Source organism: Myotis davidii, unplaced genomic scaffold (genome assembly GCF_000327345.1).
Source record: "Myotis davidii unplaced genomic scaffold, ASM32734v1 scaffold1488, whole genome shotgun sequence".
Lineage (NCBI taxonomy): Eukaryota > Metazoa > Chordata > Mammalia > Chiroptera > Vespertilionidae > Myotis > Myotis davidii.
Window position 1 is genome coordinate 120,457 of NW_006298871.1, and position 19,832 is coordinate 140,288.

The 19,832-nt window shown below is 43.1% G+C and overlaps 1 protein-coding gene across 4 annotated transcripts in view; it reads right to left on the reverse strand.

Moving 5' to 3' along the window:
* The window catches only part of TCAF1 (TRPM8 channel-associated factor 1), a 43,622-nt gene that overhangs the window by 17,461 nt on the left and 6,329 nt on the right, over window positions 1-19,832 (reverse strand). Inside the window, exons 1-2 of one of the 4 annotated variants that reach the window (XM_006774515.2) lie at window positions 17,023-17,308; window positions 7,509-8,140 (exon numbers count right to left, since the gene is read on the reverse strand). In XM_006774515.2, the coding sequence (XP_006774578.1) occupies window positions 7,509-8,128 (620 nt within the window). In that variant the 5' untranslated portion in view covers window positions 8,129-8,140; window positions 17,023-17,308. Of the gene's footprint in view, window positions 1-7,508; window positions 8,141-14,737; window positions 14,926-17,022; window positions 17,310-19,832 lie in introns of those variants that run through there. The other 3 variants (XM_006774516.2, XM_006774518.2, XM_006774517.2) reach the window with 3 other exon arrangements.

Sequence of the window (19,832 nt, forward strand, 5' to 3'; positions counted from 1 at the left end):
CATAAGTAAAAGAGTGTCTAGGAAAAATTAAAGGGAATATATCCTAAAACTTCCAGGAAACCTCCACCAATGAAGCAAAAATAATGCCCCTATTATTCTGTGAGCAACAAACCAAACTGGGTTGGGGGTCTCAGACAATTTGTTCATGTGATTGCAAAGACAGACAGAAACTCCCGGATTGGAGAGGGCTCCCCTGAGTGCTCCCAGATTGGAGAGGGTGCAGGTAGGGCTGAGGGACGCCCCCTTCCTGCCCCCATGCACAAATCTTCATGCACCAGGCCCCTAGTTTTAAATAAAGAGCTGGGGGAAAAATTAAAGATGACTTGGAAAGAACAGAAAAACTGTAATTTCCCAATAGTGAAAAGAGAAAAAGAAATTCAACCAATAGAGAAAAAATTAAAAACACAAAAGTATAACAGAAAGCACTGAGCAAGATGATAGCAACTAGAACAAACATCAATTTTCTCAATTATATAAATGGATTTTCCCCTTGTAAGTGACAAAGGCTCTGTGTTACACAATCAAACTGATACTAAAAAGTAAATATTTTTTAAAAGGATCAACAACAAAAAAGATAGGAATAGTAAATATAATGTTAAACAAAATAGAGTTTAATATGAAAAATATTAGTTGCAAGAAAGAAGAATATTTTATACTGACAAAAATGTGCAAACCATAACAAAATTCATGTTCCTAGAACTCAAAATATAGCTTTGAAATATATAAAGGCTAAATTCAGTTCCAAAATCACAGTGGGGGTATGAAGTAATTGTTATAGAGCTCACTTAGATCAAATACAAACAATCCTATTAGTATATGTGCTGTCAAAGAAAGCACAAAAATATGAATAATCCAAATGATCCAAGGGATAAGTACAGAGATATATACAAAATACACTGAGATATTTACAGAATGCTTTCAGAAAACAACACTGTTACTGACATTTTGTTAGGTCAGAAAAATGCTATTTAAAAATGTGTTAACAATATTGTGGTTATTTAAAAATTAGTCTTGCCCTGGCCTGTGTGCACAGTGGTTACAGTGTTAGCCTGTGCACCGAAGGGTCGTGGGTTTGATTCCAGGTCAGGGGAATGTACCTGGGTTGCAGGTTCAATCCCTGGCCCCAATCAGGGTATGTGCAGGAGACAACCAATCGATGTGTCTCTCTCACATCAATGTTTCTCTCTCTCTTTCCCGCTTCCATCCTTCCTTTTCACTCTCTAAAAATAAATAAATAAATAAATAAATCTATGAAACATCTGTAATATTTTCCATAATAAAGATACATTAAAAAAGAAAAGAAAAGAGGCAATGAAAGCTCTCATCCACTGCAGAGCTTGCCGGGTACACTGAAAAATAAAAAGGATTATTACAGATGGCCAAGGTAAATGTCCAAACCTTGACTTGAGGCTTTTTACTTTAAGTGTGAAGAAATAGAACACATCCTAGGCAAGTAGACAATAGATCCAAGACCTTGTATTTGATGAAATTTATTTTGAACATAAGTTTCGTTTATAGCTTTAGCCATGGTTCTATGTGAATATCAATAAATCCATCTTAATTTACTTTATTAATAAAACCAAATTCAGATAACAAATCAATGGAAAAATATCCTCAGGTGAGTATTAACAAAAAAATTAGTCTTTATCTTTTAGAGATACACTATTTTATGGATGAAATGATGCAGTGATTGGGACTTTCATCAAAACAGCCTGGAAGGGAGAGAGTGAGTAGGGTATGAGTGGATACCAGTCAGCCAGGAGTTGATCGTTGTGGACCCTGGGGATGAGTACATGTGTGTTCATTAGTCTACTTTCTGTTGCTATATATGTATGAAGATTTAAAAAATAAGGTGTTTCTAAAAGGAAACTTGTTGAGTGTTTAAAATGAATAGGTGTATAACAAGTCTATGGGTTTTAGTGGAAAAAAAATTCATTGTATCATTGCTGATAAGGGGGAAAAATGAGAAAATAACCTTAATGTGTACTAATGCTAAATGACTTATGGAACAATCCAACTGTGAAATGCTATACAGAAATGACAAAGCATGATGCACATATTTATACAGGCATATGGAAAAAATGTTATATATTAAGTGAGAATCAAAGTGCAGATCTCTCTTTCTCTCTCTCTCTTTCTACCCCACTAGCTCTTCCACCCCAACACCAGTGCATACACAGCAATGTGGGAAAGAGCCAGAAAAGACACAGTCCAAGCTGTGATCACTTCTGGGAGAAAAATAGAATTAGCAAGAGGCAGAGGGATAGGTGGAGGACGAAGATCTTCCACTTTTTACTTTGTATACTTCTGGATTATTTCATTATTTCCCACCAAGAAGCATATATTTTGAAACTGAAGAAAGGAGAATGTTCATAAAAAGGAAAAGAAAGCTGAATTGAGATTTAGTAATTTCTCTTCTATGGTGCAATATCATCCCACTTGCATTTACTCTAAAAAAACTTCTACTTTATTTTGTGAGAAACAGTTAGTACAATTTTATTATACACTAGACGCCTGATGCATGAAATTCATGCACTTGGGGGGAGGGGTCACTCAGCCTGGCCTACGCTCTCTTGCAGTCTGGGAGCCCTTGGGGGATGTCTGATGGGAGTGGGCCTAAGCCATCAGTTAGACATCCTTAGCACTGCCACAGAGGCAGGAGAGGCTCCCACCACCACTGCTGCATTCGCCAGCTGTGAGCCCGGCTTCTGGCTGAGTGGCATTCCCCCTGTGGGAGCACACTGACCATGTGGGGGAAGCTCCTGTGTTGAGCATCTGCCCCTTGGTGGTCAGTGCACATCATAGCGACCAGTCATTCCACTGTATGGTCAATTTGCATATTAGCCTTTTATAACTGAGGGATGTGGCCAAAACTAACTCTTCAGCGTCCCCTGAAGGGTCCCATATTGAGAGAGGGACCTCACTGGTGCATGATCAGTGCCAGGGAGGGACATGGGAGGTTGGCCTGCCAGGGAGGGACTGCGGGAGGGCTCCAGGGCATGTCTGGCCATCTTGCTCAGTCCCGATCGGCTGGACTCCAGCAGCAAGCTAACCTACCGGTCAGAGTGTCTGCCCCCTGGTGGTCAGTGCACGTCATAGCAAGGGGTTGAGCAGTCCTTAGCATATCTTTAGCATATCACGCTTTGATTGGTTGAACGGAGGACTGGATGATCAGACCCTTAGCATATTAGCTTTTTAATATATAAAATAGCTAAGGATGTAGTAAGAAACACAGAGTGTGAGTTAGGAAAGTATAACCTTTATCATGCCTGGCCATGATCTTGACATAAAATCTACAATCAGCATTCTGTATCTATCTATATCTATATCTATATCTATATCTATCTATATCTATATCTATATCTATATATCTCTATCTCTATCTCTATGTAGATAGAGATAGAGATAGAGATATATAGGCATATATATCTATATCTATATATATATAAGCCTAAGTGACCCTTGACCATTCAACCATCCGACCAGTAGCTATGACATGCAATGACCACCAGGAGGCAGATGCTCCAAATGGTAGCTATGACGCACACTGATCACCAGGGGGCAGATGCTCAATGCAGGAGCTGCAGAGCTGTGGTGACTTGGCAGCTGCTGTTCTCGGGTGACACAACTGGAACCAGAGAGGAGGGGGCCCAATTTCAGGGTGTGTCACTTGAGAACCACCCTCTCGTAATCTGGGACCCCTCGGGGGATGTTGAAGAGTCAGTTTTGGCCCGATCCCTGTAGGCCAGGCTGAGGGACCCCACCTATATATTTTAGAGGCCCGGTGCATGACATTTGTGCACTGGGGGCTGTGGGGGTCACTGACACATTTATGCCACTAACTTTCAGAGTGCTTACTGATAGAGTTACTACCATATCAGGCGGCTTCTGGGTCTTCTGGGTCCCGCCCTGCATTGACTTTTTTTCTTCTTTTTTTCTAACACATTACAATTTATTTAAAAGAAGCCGCCGCCCAGGATGGGCACAGCCAGGACTGTGGACATTTCATGGCATTTCCACTCCCACTCCAGCTGCCTAACAACTCTGCACTGCTCCCCTCGCCCACCTCCCCCAACACCCCATTAGGACACTGTGCACAGGAGGGTACACTGGTTTTCCCATGCACATTGGGAACTGGCTGTTTCTGTTTTCTGGAGTAAAAAGGTTCCTGTGGGTCGGGTAAGCTCTCTGCTTGGCAAGAAGTTCTGCAACAGAGCCACTGACCACACCTACCTCCTCTGGGCATGGAGCAGCTCCGGCCCTCAGAGCTCATCTCTCCAGCAGAACTGAAGGGAAGACCATGTATACCCTTCTGTCCCTCACCCTTCACATGCCCAGAACCATCAGTGTCACACTTCCTAATTCCTATCACTGTATTTCATTAGTTCCATACTGTTTTACTAATCATGAATCTAAACAGATTGGTTCAAAAGGAGATCCTTCTATTTTTAAAGTAGCTGGGGCTTCTGGGGGGCGGGCCTTGCCTTGCAGCCTGGACCTGCTGATGGGCAGTTCCCGGGCCCCAAGGCAAGACCTGCTGCTGGAGGCGGGCCTTGCCTTGCAGCCCGGACCCACTGATTTGCGGTTCCCAGGGCGCAAGGCAAGACTGGCTGCTGGGAGCGGGCCTTTCCTTGCAGCGCCGACCCTCTGATGGGCAGTTCACAGGCCACAAGGCAAGACTGGCTGCTGAGGCTTCTGGGGGTGGTCCCCACTGGGGTGCCTGGCCAGTCTGGGTGAGGGGCTGATGACTGTTTTTAGGCTGCCGCACCCCCTTTAGGGTGGGGGTCCCTACTGGGGTGCCTGGCCAGCCTGGATGAGGGGCTGATGGCTGTTTTTAGGCTGCCCGCACCCCCTTTAGGGTGGGGGTCCCCACTGGAGTGCCTGGCCAGTCTGGATGAGGGGCTGAGGGCCGTTTTCAGGCTGGCGGGTGGCTGGACCGCTGACAGCTGAAAGCAGCTATCTGGAGCTTGTTTAGCTTCTATAATTGCAACATTGTTGCATCCAGAGCTCAGAGCTGGGCTGCCACAGGCCGGGAACATTGGCTTCCTCCGTCACTGGAGCAAGCAAGCCTCCTGTTAGCTTCAGCTGCCTGGCTGCCAGCGCCATCTTGGTTGGCAGTTAATTTGCATATCTTGCTGATTAGCCAATGGGAAGCGTTCAGGGGTATGGTCAATTTGCATCTTTCTCTTTTATTAGTGTAGAAGTTAGATCTGAGAGATCTACCCATTAGTGATATTTTGGCCTTTTTCTTATGTAATATTTTCTAATTATAGCTATATTTTTTTGAGCAAAATTAGGAACATACTGAACAACAGCTTAGTATCCTACTTTATTTCATTTAATATTGTTCCCCAAAAGATTTTCCCCATGTCCTTAAATATTCTTGGAAACATATTTCTAGTGGTTGGTTAATAATTTTGTAATTTATTTAGCCATTCTACTCTTCCCAATTACAAATAATGCTGAATTGCTTATCCTTATACATGAATCTGATTACATCCTGATTATTTTTCAAAGTCCTATTAAAAGAACCTATTTTTAAAGGTTTATTGCAGTTTAATTTACATAAAATAAAATTATCTCAACTTAGGTGTACAATTAATGAATTTTGAAAAATGCATATAGTTTTTCCCCCACAACACCAGGTGGGAGAAAGATAGCTCAATGCTTATATTTCAGCATTGGGCACTTGAGAGCTAATATTAAGAAAATTGTGGGGGAAAGGAGAAAGGATTGTTTTCTCATCTTCCCTACTAATATCAACTATGCATTTAATCATTATTTCATCTCTCTCTCTCACTCTCTCTCTCTTGCTCTCTCTCTCTCTCTCTCTCTCACACACACACACACACACACACACACACACACACACTGCACCTTTTATTTTCTCCTGCTTACTTCATTTCAGCCAGTTCACTCAGGAAAATAACTATTGTCATCCTCAATTCATACACAAGTCAAAAAATTACCCATCTACCATATGAGTAATGCTATGATATACCTACCTGTATAACCAGAGTCAAAAGGTGTTATGTAATTTTACCTAATAAATAACCAATAAAATAACCCATAATTTCCACAATAGATTCTATATATTTTCCTAATTAAGTCAGATTTTTTTCTCAAGTGTTAATCTTCAAGTTGATTTTACCCATGCACAAACACACATGTGCATATACACACACACACACATAGACAGACAACCCAACCAGCCCCAAATTAGAATCACTGATGATGAGAGATGATTTAGGCACAGCCAAAGAAAAAAGAGGCATGGTTTTGGTAGAAGAATACATCTTTTAAGGCAACTAAGGGGAATTAAGCTGATAAGAAATAGAACTATGATCAAGTCTTACCTTCCTCTTCCTTAGGATCAAGATCATTGGTAAGCTGAAGTTTGATCGATTTGATCAGTCACTATTCCTCTGATTAACTGTGTCTCTCCTCTTTGAACATGTGAGAACGGAGCTGGGAGGTGTTCTAGGAGTTTTATGCCTGGTCACTCATTCCCTGTCTCTCTACTAACTCTGGTGTGCCCTCCTCACCCAATCCTAATTACTCTGTTCCCTTCAGTCAGAAATACCACTGCTGAGAGTTTTAGTGTACAATATAGGGCGTAGTCCAGTACACCTTTTTTATTCCTAGAACTTCCAGCTTCTAATCTCTTTCAATCATCTGTCCAATACAAGTTTACCGACCACCAACCAACCTACTCTGTTCAGCACAGTCAGAGGGATGCGAGCACAATGTGAACAGAATAGGCTGGGCAGTGCTCTCAAAGACTTTCAGTGTAGCTGCCTCTACATCACGTACCTCCTTCATTCTCCACCATCAGGTCTTTTGTCCCCAGAGATAAAATCCTCTCTGAACTCCTAGATATAGCATATATCACTGGTGCCATCTTTTCTGCTATCTCAGTTTGTCACTGCCATCCTAATCCTATCTCGCCAGACATTTAAAAACCTTTGCCACAGCTCTCTAGGCCAGCGGTTGTCAACCTTTTAGACCCCATGGACCACCAGTGGTCCACGGACCACCGGTTGGTGACTGCTGCTCCAAAGGTTTCCTTAAACCAGCGGTTGCCAATCTTTTGGACCTCATGGACCACCGGTGGTCCCTGGACCACTGGTTGGCGACCGCTGCTCTAGGCTGTTTTATGGGGTGCCTCTTGTCCATTTTCTTTTCTTCACATTTCAGTTGCAAGCAACCTTCTTCTATGACCCTTTCTGAATCTGTCATGCCAATTCTAGGATTCAGCAATATATTTTATTAAGCTAGATACTCAGGGACATAATGGCCACTAAGAAATTTCTCCCCTCAAAGAGATAAGTGGTCTGATCTGAGAAGGCAGCTGCATTGAAGACCCTGCCCCTCTCGTGACTAAGGATATTTTAAAAATCTGGTTGAGTCCACCAAATTCTCTTCTGATAGTCTAGAAATAACCTGAACACAAAAACAGTGTCTGTTTTTTAACCTGGGACCAATCCCCACTGAGGTAATGTACTCACCTAACTAAGACTGGAGTCTTGGGCATCTTCTTAGACACTTTACAGAAACTTGTGTCTCCTTTGTTGTCAGTGAAGTATATGCCTGCCACGCTGGTCACGAGGTTCCCAGGGAAAGTGAACAGAACCCTTTCATCGTCGCCTTGGTTGGCCCAATCCCAGGCTTGGCCTCCAATGAGCAAACCTCCTCCATGTTTCATAAACTTGACCAACTTTTCAGTCATGGTTTCATTGTAGGCGTCAATACAGTAAACCCCTAGGGAGTCTTTCACTTCTGGCTCAAGCTTTGCCTCCACCCCAGAGCCCTCGAGGATTTTGGCCAGAGGTGCCAGGGATGGGTGTACACCTACGGGAGCCCCAGGGGAAGAACAAAGCCACCCCACTGCATTGAGGAGAAAGGGAGTGAGCTGGGCTTCTACCAAGTAGTCTTCATGGGATACCACCACCAGGCGGCCTCGGCCATAGGAGGATGCAGCAATGAGGACCTGGCCCATGTCATTCAGCATCACTGGGAAGGAAGCCTCTCCAATAAGAAGCAGTTCACATGGGACGGCATCTTCAGGGACATCCCAGCTTGTCACTCCATTCATAAGGGCTTCAAAGGCAGCTGAGGGGGTCGCCATGGTTATGGGCTTCTGCAGAAAGAAAGCAAAGATTCAGCTTGGTGAAGAACAGATAAACAAACAAACAAATCAGGTCATTACTCTGCTAGCTGGGGCAATTCTTCCATCACCCAGATGAGACTGACATCGTGAAATGACTCAGGCACTCACCAGGGGTGGCAGTGTCTCCAATCTAGAAGACCCCATAGCACTCTGTCCTCTTAAACTCTTGGGGTCAAACTAAAAGGGCTCAATGCTTTTTCATCATCAAAGGAAACAAACAGAAGTGAAGACTGTGTCCCAAAAGAGATATAGTATGTTTAGGAATTAAGCCCAGAACCTGTGAATGTGACCTTATTTGGAAATAGGGTCTTTGCAGACATGAGCAAGTTAAGATGAGGTCATACTGGATTTGAGGGGGCTCTAATCTAATGACTGGTGTCCCCATAAGAAGAGGAAAATTGGAGAGACACAAATAGACAGGGGAGAATGCTATGAGAAGAGGACACAGGGACTGGAATGAAACATTTACTAGCCAAGGGATGCCAAAGATTGCTGGCAAACACCAGGAACTAGAAAGAGGCATGGGACGGATTCTTCTTCAGAACTTCCAGAAAGAACAACTTTGCCAACACCTGGACTGAAAACTCATAAGCCTCCAGAACTATGAGAGAATATCATTCCGTTGTTTAAGCCACCTAGTTTTTGGTAATTTGTTCCAGCAGCCCCCAGAAACTAATACAGTAATGCAGCATGTTTCCCGCCCCTCTCCCACCACTGGGCTCCCACACTGATCTTATTAATCCCAGCTGGGGCAACCCAGAATTTCAGTCTGAAAAGTCTGGGTCCTCAGAGACAGTGCTTTGGCCATAGTCACAAGCTGGCTAAGAGGAAAGCAGAAGTCCTCTGTGGCTGGAGTCCAGGTCCCAGATAAGCAGAAGGCAACAAGTTATGAAATTATGGCAGATGCTTACTTGCACCTGTCCAGGTGGAGGAAGGTGTGTATGTTTGTGGATATGTACTCACAAAAATCCTCGGCTTCTACACATGAGCACTCCACTAAGGATACTCTACAGTCTTACTCCACTGTATGCACTTTATTGAAACAGTTCCCCAAGTACAGATGTGTTTCCACACTGTGAACATCCAGGGCTTGTCATCCTCACTGGTCACTCTACTCAGTGGCCCTGGGCAGTACTGTTCTCTTGGTCCCTGAGGCTCTCACCACCTCTAACCTTATGACCCAAGCCCACATTATCTGCCACCTCTAGAACCATTTACTTCTTTTACCTCTTCTGAAAATGTAGGTATTCCTTATGATTTTATCTTCGGCACTTACCATTTTTCTATATCCTTTGTCAGAGAACAGACTCATTCTCAAGGGATTACAAGTTCAGCTCTGGAGTTAGGCTGTGTGGGTCTGAATCTCAGCTTTGCTGTTACTAACTGTGAAATCAGGCAACTCATCTCAGATTTAGTTTCCTAAATCTTTAAGTAGGGATAATAGGATCTATCACATAAGGTTGTCCTAAGGATTAAAGGAAATTGCATAGGTTAAGTGTCTTTCAATTATTTATTATATTTATGAATATTCATTATTATATATGTATATGCACATGTAGAAATACACACACATATCTATGTATACTAGCTTATAATTATTTGGTTAAATGTAAACTAAATGTGTGCATAATAGAAAATTCTTATAAAGTAAACAAAAAAAACTAACCTAATATTAGATTTTACAAACACTGAATTAAGCATTTATTGATTCTGATTTTTATAGTTTCCATAATTTTGGAGCCAATACTAATACTAATTAGTGCTCTATTGAGTTCTCAAGTATTTCTATGAACCCTTGAAAAAGCCCTTGGCACAGGTACCATGCCCTGGTCCTAATGTAACTGGTGAAGAACAGATAAACAAACTCAAGGCCTCCGTGCAAGAGCCACTCTCTGATTGGCATCAGTCTTTAAAAGTAAAGAAGTCTTACATTTATTCTTTTCCCTCCAAACTAGCTTCTCTTAGGTAATTTCCCAAGGTTGATGTCCCTAGTTGTTAAAGAGGATAACCTCCAGACCAGAAAACTACCTAGAAGATACAATCAGCAAACATTTCGTTAATAAGAGCTTGTCTCTTCCCTGCTCCTCCTGGTGTTCACAAATAACCAGGACAGCAAGCCATAGAGTCACAGTTGTATCTCTTCTGCCCCTGCTCCATATCCTGTCAATGTCCTCATTCACAATTCCCAATCATGCTGCGACTAACCTAGTTCAGGTCCTCAGTAACTCACTCCTTCACTAAACTGATTCAGTTTCTCTGTCACCAGTTACCTGTTGTTACCTCTATTCTTCTAAAGCTACCATTATGTCTCAGAAGAGAACCCCTTAGACCTCATCTTGGCCCACAGGGGAAAATCTGAGCAGTACTGGGGTGTGAAGCTTCCAGGGTTGGCTGCTCCTTACTTTTCCAGCTGTATCTCCTGCCACAATCTCTCCACAGCTTCCAGAACACAGGGCATCCCTGGACATGCCCTGCTTTCACTTTTGTAGGGAGCGGCTCCAGGGTCAAGCCTCGGGCTGACCTGTGGCAGGGCCACAAACAAGTCCCAGCCTGGAGGGCAGAGCTCCTCTAGCATAATTAAGCCTGACCTTGTTACCCTCCCTAATTCCTTCCTAAGTAGCTAATGGTCTGTGGGAGGTGCATCAAGTGTTGCCAAAACAAGAACATTTGTATACATATTAATCTACTCTTGATTTAATCAGACTATAAAATAAAGCATCAATTTGTAGGCTGGGCCTGTGTCCTCATCCAGGCATGGGAGATCCACCGAGCCCCAGCTGTATTCTCTTGTCTGTCTTTTCTTCAGTCCTTCACCACCCCTCCTCAGGTTCACCATTGGCCGTGCTGGCGTGGCACACACACACTTTAGATTCTCTTCCCATTCTGTCTCATCCTGCTCCCTCTCCCATGTCTTTCTACCTGTTGAAATCGTATCCTCCTAAGAGAAGATATTCACGGAAGAGGGAATTTATATGGCCAGTCAGTCTATGAAAATATACTCAATCTCACTGGTCAGGCAAAGGAAAACATAATGTATGTTGCCCATATTGTCAAAAAGGAGGTGGTGAAGACAGAAAAGAAAGTGAAGAAGACAAAGGCAGCTAATAATGTCTAATTTGCAAAAGGCTTTGGGGACCTCGCATCTGCTGCAAGGGCTGAAAAACTGACAACCATCTAACAGTGGCAATCAGTTTCAAAGGTGTACCTATCCTTACACCAGTGACCCCTCTTCTACTAACCTTTCTTAGATATAAGAGTAGCTCTATTAAAGTGTATTTACAAGGATGCTTGTCTTCACAAAAACTGACCTAAAAATTGAGATAGATAAGTGACAAGGAATGTTTCTTGGAACTAGTTTTGACTACTGTTGGTACAGACAGGATCTCTAACCCAAAACCACTTTTTTATCCACATATCCTGCCCCTACAGCCCACTGTGCTGCAATATACGACCCTGGGGCATAGCCCCCACCAGCCACCCATACACTTTCCATGAAGAGCAACTCTGAAACCTCTTCTCTCTGTGACTATGTTGCTGCTGGTATTGCTATTTTTGTCTCTCTGATTGTCCTCTGAGCTAGTTCCCAGAAGAAATATCTGTGAAGTGACAAGGGATAGGCAGGTGGCTTGGAGATCTGAAAAGTAGGAGACTAGGGAAAAGAGGAGGGTTTTTCCCAAGATGAGTGGGGTATGCCTGGGATCCCTTTCTCTCTGCCAGTTTCCCTGTGTGTGAGGCTGCAGGGTCCGTCCTGGTCTGACACCAATACTGTGTACATGGCAAGATAACGTTTGAGAGGGAGAATACTTGAGACAAGTATGATTATATGCATGGTAGAGTATTGTATAGCTCTTACAAAGAATGAGTTACATCTATTTTGTACCTACCTAGAAGAATGTCCTAGGTATATTTTAAGTGAAATTTTCAAATCATCATAATATAGAGGACACAAACCCATTTTGGTATGGATGTAGATAATAATAGTAGTAGAACTAATAATTTTTGTAGGTAGTAATGACAAGACAGTGCTAACCAGGTTCCCAGCATTCTTATAAGTGCTCTACATAAATTGTTTAATCCTGATGAGGTATGTGTTGTCACTTTCCCTATTTATATATGGGCAAAACCACAAAGAAAACAAAAAACCTGCCCCACAGAGAATCTGTTACTTGCTTAAGTAACACAGGTGGTGGTGGAACCAGCCTTCAAAACACAGGAAATCTAGTTCTGAGGTCCACATTTTTAAGTACCAGCAACAGATAAGCCTGTTAAGTCCCTGTTTCTTATATAGGTAGAAAGTCTATGAAGCTACATTTCAACATACTAACATTAGGAAGGGGAGAGGCAAACAGTATTCTTTCCCTTTATACAAGTCTGCATCCTTTCAATTGTGTTCTGTATTACTGTTACAATTAAAAATAGCACAGGTAATATAAAATCAATGAACCAAGTAAATATACTCTGATTATATAAATTAGATTGACCAACTGATCCTATCTTACTTGTCCCAAATGTCTTCTTCACTTCCCAACAAGTTGTCCATTTGCCCACCAATAAATTTGATTTTTCTCTGTGGGGGTTCCTTGAGCTTTGCAGTTGGTTCTATTCCCACTTTAACCAGCTATGGGTAACTCCGACATTTGACTTTTGAACCAAATGCCTGTGTCGCTGTTTACCCTCCAAGCTCAGATGGACACAGCCTGGAGAAACCCCTTTTACTTCTCCCCTGAAGTTCTTCATCATTGCTTTTACTTCCATGGATCCTGCATTCTCTCTTTCGGGCCTACCAACTTTCTGCAACCCAAGGCACCTCTAAAACAGATAGTACCTCAGGCACAACTTATAACTCAGGGAGAGAGCTTCACAGATCTCCTACCCCTGCCACAAAGTGATCCCATGGTACTTAAATAGGATTTCCCTTAAGCAAGTGCATAAATATAGATAGGAAGGAGGGCAGTGGCCCTGTCTTGCTTATTGTACCATATCCTACATTATAATTTCATTTCAATTCCCAAAAGTAGGGCAAGTGTCTGAGGTCAGGTTCTTTGGATTTCCTAGGATAATGAATAGATACTCAGTAGATGGGATTGAATGAATGATGGATATAAGGTGTGGGTGTAAGGGTCAACCTAGAATGATTTCTTTAGCAAACAGCTACCCTGGCCTTGAAAAATGATGCATGTCAGAAACATCCAGTTTGATAGATCTTCTCTTCTTCATGCCGTTTTCTTCCATGAAACCTTTTTCTTTTTCCTTATATGTTTTAAAGTTTCCCTGAATTTTTCTTAAGCCAGAATTAGGGTGGGTGCAACCTCTTTTGTATTGTGTCTGAGATATTCCCAGCTCAGTCTTAATGATTTTCACTTAAAAATGGTTTAATTCATGTATTTAAAAGAATATGTAATGCATGTAGAAGGATATGGATGGTAAAATAATAAAATAATTTTAAAATTTAACAGACTCTCATATACCACTACTCAGCTTAAAAAACAGACCATTCCTATTATCTCTGAAGGTCTGCCTATAGCTCGCTGGAATCATTCCCTCCCCTATTCTCATAAAAGCCATTCAAAACTTTGCTTTTTCTATTCCCTTGTTTTGATCTTACTACACTCCCTTCTGGAATCCCGAGTTCCCCTGGGGCTCTTTCTTACTCGTTTTTTGCTCACTTATCTCATTGCCAGAATCCCAGCTGAACAGCAAAATGGAGGATCACTAGCCCAGGCGGGAGAAGGCCTGTTTTGTATTTTAAAAATTCTGGTGCTGCCTCTTCTTAGCTGTCGATCAGACTGTCTCAGAGGGTGTTCTACCAAATGCACAGTGCTGGACAGGGGCGGTCTACAGGCCCAGGGGCTGTCACTATTAAGCTCTGGTGTGTGATCCCTCTCCTCCACTTCCTCTGCAGGCCCTCACCCAGGCCAGACTTTCCTTCCAGGCCCAGAGCCAGTCCACAAAGAGCAAGTCAGTGACGTCAGAGGAGTGGAGGGGGCCTTAGGTAGGGGAGGAGTGGCGCAGAGAGGAAAAGCTGGGGTTGGCAGGGAATTCTGCGGGCTCGCTGGCGCTGAGGTTTGGGAGAGACCAGTGGCCCCTCTTCCACACATTCCGGGGACCTGTGCTAGTGGATGAGGGATCTTGGTCCCAGGCAAGGTGTTGGTAAAGATCAAAGGGCAGTCGGGCAGAAGTGATGCTCTGTCACCAGCCACCTGTGTGACTCGGAGCCAGCCCAGCCTCCTCCCTGGGCCACGGTATTCTCATCCCCTAAAGCTTTGGATTAGATGCTTTTCCTCCAGCTCAGGCTTGTGCATAAATCAACGACACAAAGCAGGTAAACAAACATCATACATCGGGGCCCGGAGGAGCACTGCGGCAGGCGCGCCGCAGAGCCCCTGAGCAGAGAACAATCGCGACCAGGACTGCGACACAAACAGCGAGACATCTGTCCCCGGTTTGGGCTCACGCAGGTCCGCCAGCAGCCTCCTCGGCCTCCCGCACCGTCCTCCCCCAGACCCAGGCCCATCCGCCGCTACCGGCCCTCCTCGGGCCTGCGGGCATTCGAAGAGGGCCACTCACCTGGTCGCCCTGCAATTTACAACCGGGCGGCTGGGGAGAGTGGGGTGGGGGAGAGCAGCGCTGGATGCAGAGGGGCGCGCGCGGTGCCGGGGGGAAGGGTCGTCTCTGCCAGGAGCGCCGGGGAGAGGTGGGCAGAACTCGGAGGAGATGGAGCGGGAGCAGAGGAAGGGTTCCCGAGCAGTCTCCTCCTCCCCACTTCCTCCAGGGCGGGATCGAGCCCGAGGGGCGGCGCCTGGCTGGGGACAGCTCTTCTTTGTGTCCCGGTCCTGTCAGCTGGACACTACGGCGGCGGCCCCCATTCGGGTGGCAGTGGGACCGGCCGTTTTATTCAAGACATAAACTTCTCTCGCTATTCACTGATACGGAAAAGCTGAACAAACTATAGGACATATTCTATGGAATATTATTCAATTCTTATGAAGAGCTCAGATATCCTTTCAGTACTTGAAGTATTGCCAAGGGAAAAATAAAAACTGTAGAAATTATTTAGTATGCTTTCATTTTTTATAATAAAAACAGCCCTGTGCATATTTGTATTATGGTGGGAGAAGGGAAGGATACATCTCTATGTGATAATACTGTTTAACCAGAGGAACTGGGAAAGGCAGCTTTTATATAGCACTACATTGTTTGCATTGTTATATGTTACTTTTGTAAATCAAAAATAATATATTTCAAACAACAGGTAGCTAAAATTTATTCATCAGTCTACATTTCAAACCCTATTTCTTTCTTGTATGTCCTGGTAATGATCCGTTGACAGATGTCCTCGCTTCTATAAATTGCAAGTTCCTACTTAGTGTGGTGACTTCACCTGGCCCAGGTGCTACTTCTAGCCTGTGAAGTCAGGGTAGTATAGTGGTTAGAAGCCCAGACTTTCACCAGATGGCCAGGATTCAGACCCCAGGGCTGCATTTTATGGGGTGAGTGACTTTGAGCAATTTACTTAATTCCTTTATGCCTCAGTGTTATTACCTGTAAAATGGGGAGGATGAAATGAGTACCTGTATTACAGATTTATTGTAAGGTTTGAATTAGGTGAGTGGATTTGTAAATTTCTTCAATCACTATCTGGTAGATAGACTGTATGATTGTGAAGTAAAAAAAAAATCTTCAGGCCAAAACCGGTTTGGCTCAGTGGATAGAGCGTCGGCCTGCGGACTGAAAGGTCCCGGGTTTGATTCTTGTCAAGGGCATGTACCTGGGTTGCAGGCACATCTCCAGTAGGAGATGTGTAGGAGGCAGCTGATCGATATTTCTCTCTCATCGATGTTTCCAACTCTCTATCTCTCTCCCTTCCTCTCTGTAAAAAATCAATAAAATATATTTAAAAAAAATTTTCAGGTCATCCTAAGAATCAATATTTCATGTCTCAGGAAAATGCATATCTTTTTAATCCTGATGAAGGTTTTGGTTCCAATTGAAGTCATATTCCCTTTCCCCATCTCCCTTCAACCTCTTTTCCCCAAATTGACTCATATAAACATTAATCAACAGGGGAATGTGGGTAGGTGAGCTCAGTGGCAGGGTTTACACAGAGAAAATACCAGAAAGAGAAAACAAGAGAACCCGAATTCAGGATCCTGGTCCGTGTGGGACCACATGATTGACAGTGAGCAGGTCCTTGATATTCTCCAGGGCTGAGGGTTCTCAGATAAAAAAGGCGGGCTGGCCACTTGCTTGCTAAGACCCTTTCAGGTCTGAAATGCTACGACTAATAGCACCAAATGGTAGAACCCCAAAATACTGAGTTTTAGAAAAAAATAAAAATAAAAAACGCGTATATACATGGGAAGGATAGCACCTGACTTACCTCTGAGGAAGGGGACATGAGATTTGGTGGGGGGAAAAGATCTTACTTGTCAGGTTTTGTTTCTCAGAAAGGAACACACACACACACACACACACACACACACACACACACACACACACACACACCTGAAGCAAAGGTGATAAAATGTCAATCTTTGATACAGGGATATATCAGACTCCTGATAGTTAGGGTCCTGTAGAATACAGCACGCAATAATTAAGAACCATCGCAGTAGAAAAACGCAGAAACTGACACGGAGAAAACGCAGGTAATCTTTGGAAAACATCTGCTTCCTTAGGCCCCAGCGGTCTCAGGCCCCAAACCCGACCACCTCCGCGGCCCGTCCGGCACCCCTTCCCCAATGCTCCCCCGGCCCCGGCCCTCCCCTCCCTCTTCCACCCTGGACCACTGGACTCCGTCGGTGCGCCCGGGCCTGCTCCGGTTCCAGAAACCATTACTGAACAAGACTCACCAGTTGTCCAGAAATTTCCACACCGGCTACTTAGGAGGGGGAAGGGACTCTGCAGAGATGTGACGAGGAGAGGGGACAGACAGCCTGAGGATTAGAATATTGGTGGCGGCGGCGTTGGGAGCCTGGTCGGGGAGGTGGTCTGTGCTGCAGAACAGGGCGAGGAGGGGGCCTTCCTGGGAGCTGATTGGCAGCCCTGGTGGTGGGGGCGGAGCCTGGTCGCCCCCACCTCTCCCGACTGCAGTGGCCCCGCTTTGTGTCAGTTTCTGCATCAAGATGCAGCCCCAAATCTAGGATGGAGACACTGGCGCCTGCACCAGGAGTGTGGGAGGGTAAATCGTTGAAAAATAAACCCGTGAGACTATATATTAACAAGGGAGTGGGTAATAAATTATGATAAATCTTTATATAAAACAATACACAGCTATTTGCAAGGATCAGTCATATCTATATATTTGCCAGATGTTGAGCTATATTTATACTCATTTTAAATAAACATTTAACGTGTTAATAAAATGAAGAGTTTGCATTTGTGTACAAAAACTTTAAAAATATTTTATATACATATATAAATATAGAAATTATATGAAAACCCTACATCAAACTATTAGAATCGGTACGACAGACAGGAAAGAGTAGCTTACTTATAAGTATTTTTCTTCATATACCTCATTAAAGTTTTAATATTAGTATGTATTATTTTGTGAGAAAAATAGATAAATTTAATCAACTAAAAATAGGTAAAATATTCTTGCTCACACAGCTGGTAGTGTCCACTCCATAAATATGATTTCTTTCTTTGTGTGGGCTTCTTGAACTTTGTTCCTAGTCCTGACTCATTTTAATCAAGTAAGAGTGGAACCCAGCACTTGACTTGTGAGCCAGGACCAGGCTTTATGTCTGACCAGGTCTTGCCTTGAACCAGTGTATCCTCATCTAGTTTTGTGAGCTCAAGTTTAGATCCTGGGGGAAAACCATTTGTCCCTTTCTATGGTTGGCCCCAAAGCCCTGAAAGATTTGTGTGGTCTCTGGACATTCTCCTGTTTCCTCACCCCTCACCAATCATCTCTCTGGCCTCTGTTCTCAGAGTTCCTAACTGACCCTATGAAGAGATCATTAAAAAGCTTTCTCCCAACCACAAAACAGTGTCTAGGCTGGACCTTGCATGGGAATGTGGATTCAGTGGTAAAGGGGATAGAGAACCACATCCTATAATTATTTGCAGATTTCATTACAATCCTCAAACTAGAGTAAGCATAAGCCAAGAACTGTGTTTTTTCCTTCTTTTGATTCTCCACTTCATGTAGCCATGAACAGGTGCTTTGTAATGTCCTCTTGATGGATTGATGGTCAAAATAGATGGATGTGCTGAGGAAGGCAATCCTAGGATCACTCCTCAAAAAACAAACAAACAAACAAAAAACAGCCTGGACGGTGTGGCTCAGTGGTTGAGCGTTGACCTATGAACCAGGAGGTCATGGTTCCACTCCCAGTTAGGGCACATGCCCAGGATGCAGATTTGATTCCCAGGAGGGGGCGAGCAGAAGGTAGCCGATCAATGATTCTCTCTCGTCATTGATGTTTCTATCTTTCTCCCTTTCCCTCTCCCTTCTTCTCTGAAATCAATAAAAATATATTTTAAAAAAGAAAAAAAACATACAGCAACTTGATGTAGGAAACTTATTAAATTACAAATTTCCTGTATTGAAAGTTTTTTCCTCTTCTTTGTGCTCCTTTAATTTTCTCCCTTAAATCTTTTCCTTCTATATCTCCCCAAATTTCAGTGGGTTCTTTCCTCTCTTTCTCTGTTTCAGACTTAACATTAGTAACTCAATTTTAAATCCTCTCTCACTCCCTATTTATAATTCCTCTAGAGTTTCTGTTTTTCTAGTTTCTGCCCTGAGTAATAGAGACTACCATGAAATCTTTAAAGTACTGAAATGATTTTTAAAATATTAAGTTGTGTAAATACTCAGCAACATAGGAATGAATGAACACTTTATTAAAAATCATACTACAAAATATTATGTGGTTCTTAAAAAGGATGAGCTTGAGGAATGCTTTCAATCTATATTTTCAGTGAAAAACTATGATTATATTTGTTTAATTGATTTTTTTTTTTTAGAGAGAGAGGGAGAGGAAGAGAGAAAAATGGATGTGAGAGTGAAACATCAATCCACTCCCTTTTCTGGGGATCAAGCCTGCTACCCCTGGCACATGCCCTAATGGGGAATTAAACTGGCAACCTTTTGGTACACGGGACAATGCCCAACCAATTGAGCCACACAGTCCAGGGATGATTCTGTTTGTTTTTTTTGTTTATATCTACCTAACAGGAAAAATAAAGAAAAAATTTAGTGACTTCAGGAAGTGGGGAAGGTAGACCAGTAATTTTTTTCTTTAGACATTTCATATTTTAAAAATGTTACAAAAATCATTTTGAAAAACAAACAAACATGGCTATTCACTCTTATTTATATACCCAATAGAATTTATATACACACATGCCACCAAGACATGTTCAAAGCAGCACCAGCCATATAATCTAAAACCAGAAGCTACCCAAGTGCTACCCTTCCTACTTTCTCACTGATAGGGCACCTGGCACTGTCTTCTATCGTAAGATTCTTAAAATTTTATTTTCAGACCAACAAATACTGAAGTGTTATTATAAGAGGTCTGCTTTGAAGAAATTCTAAAGGATGTAGCTCAAGAAGAAATAAAATAATCTTTGATAATCTGAGATGTGAGATAAAACAGTGAGAGACTTCCAATGCTGGCACTGAGAGAATACCTTGTTTGGAAAAACACTC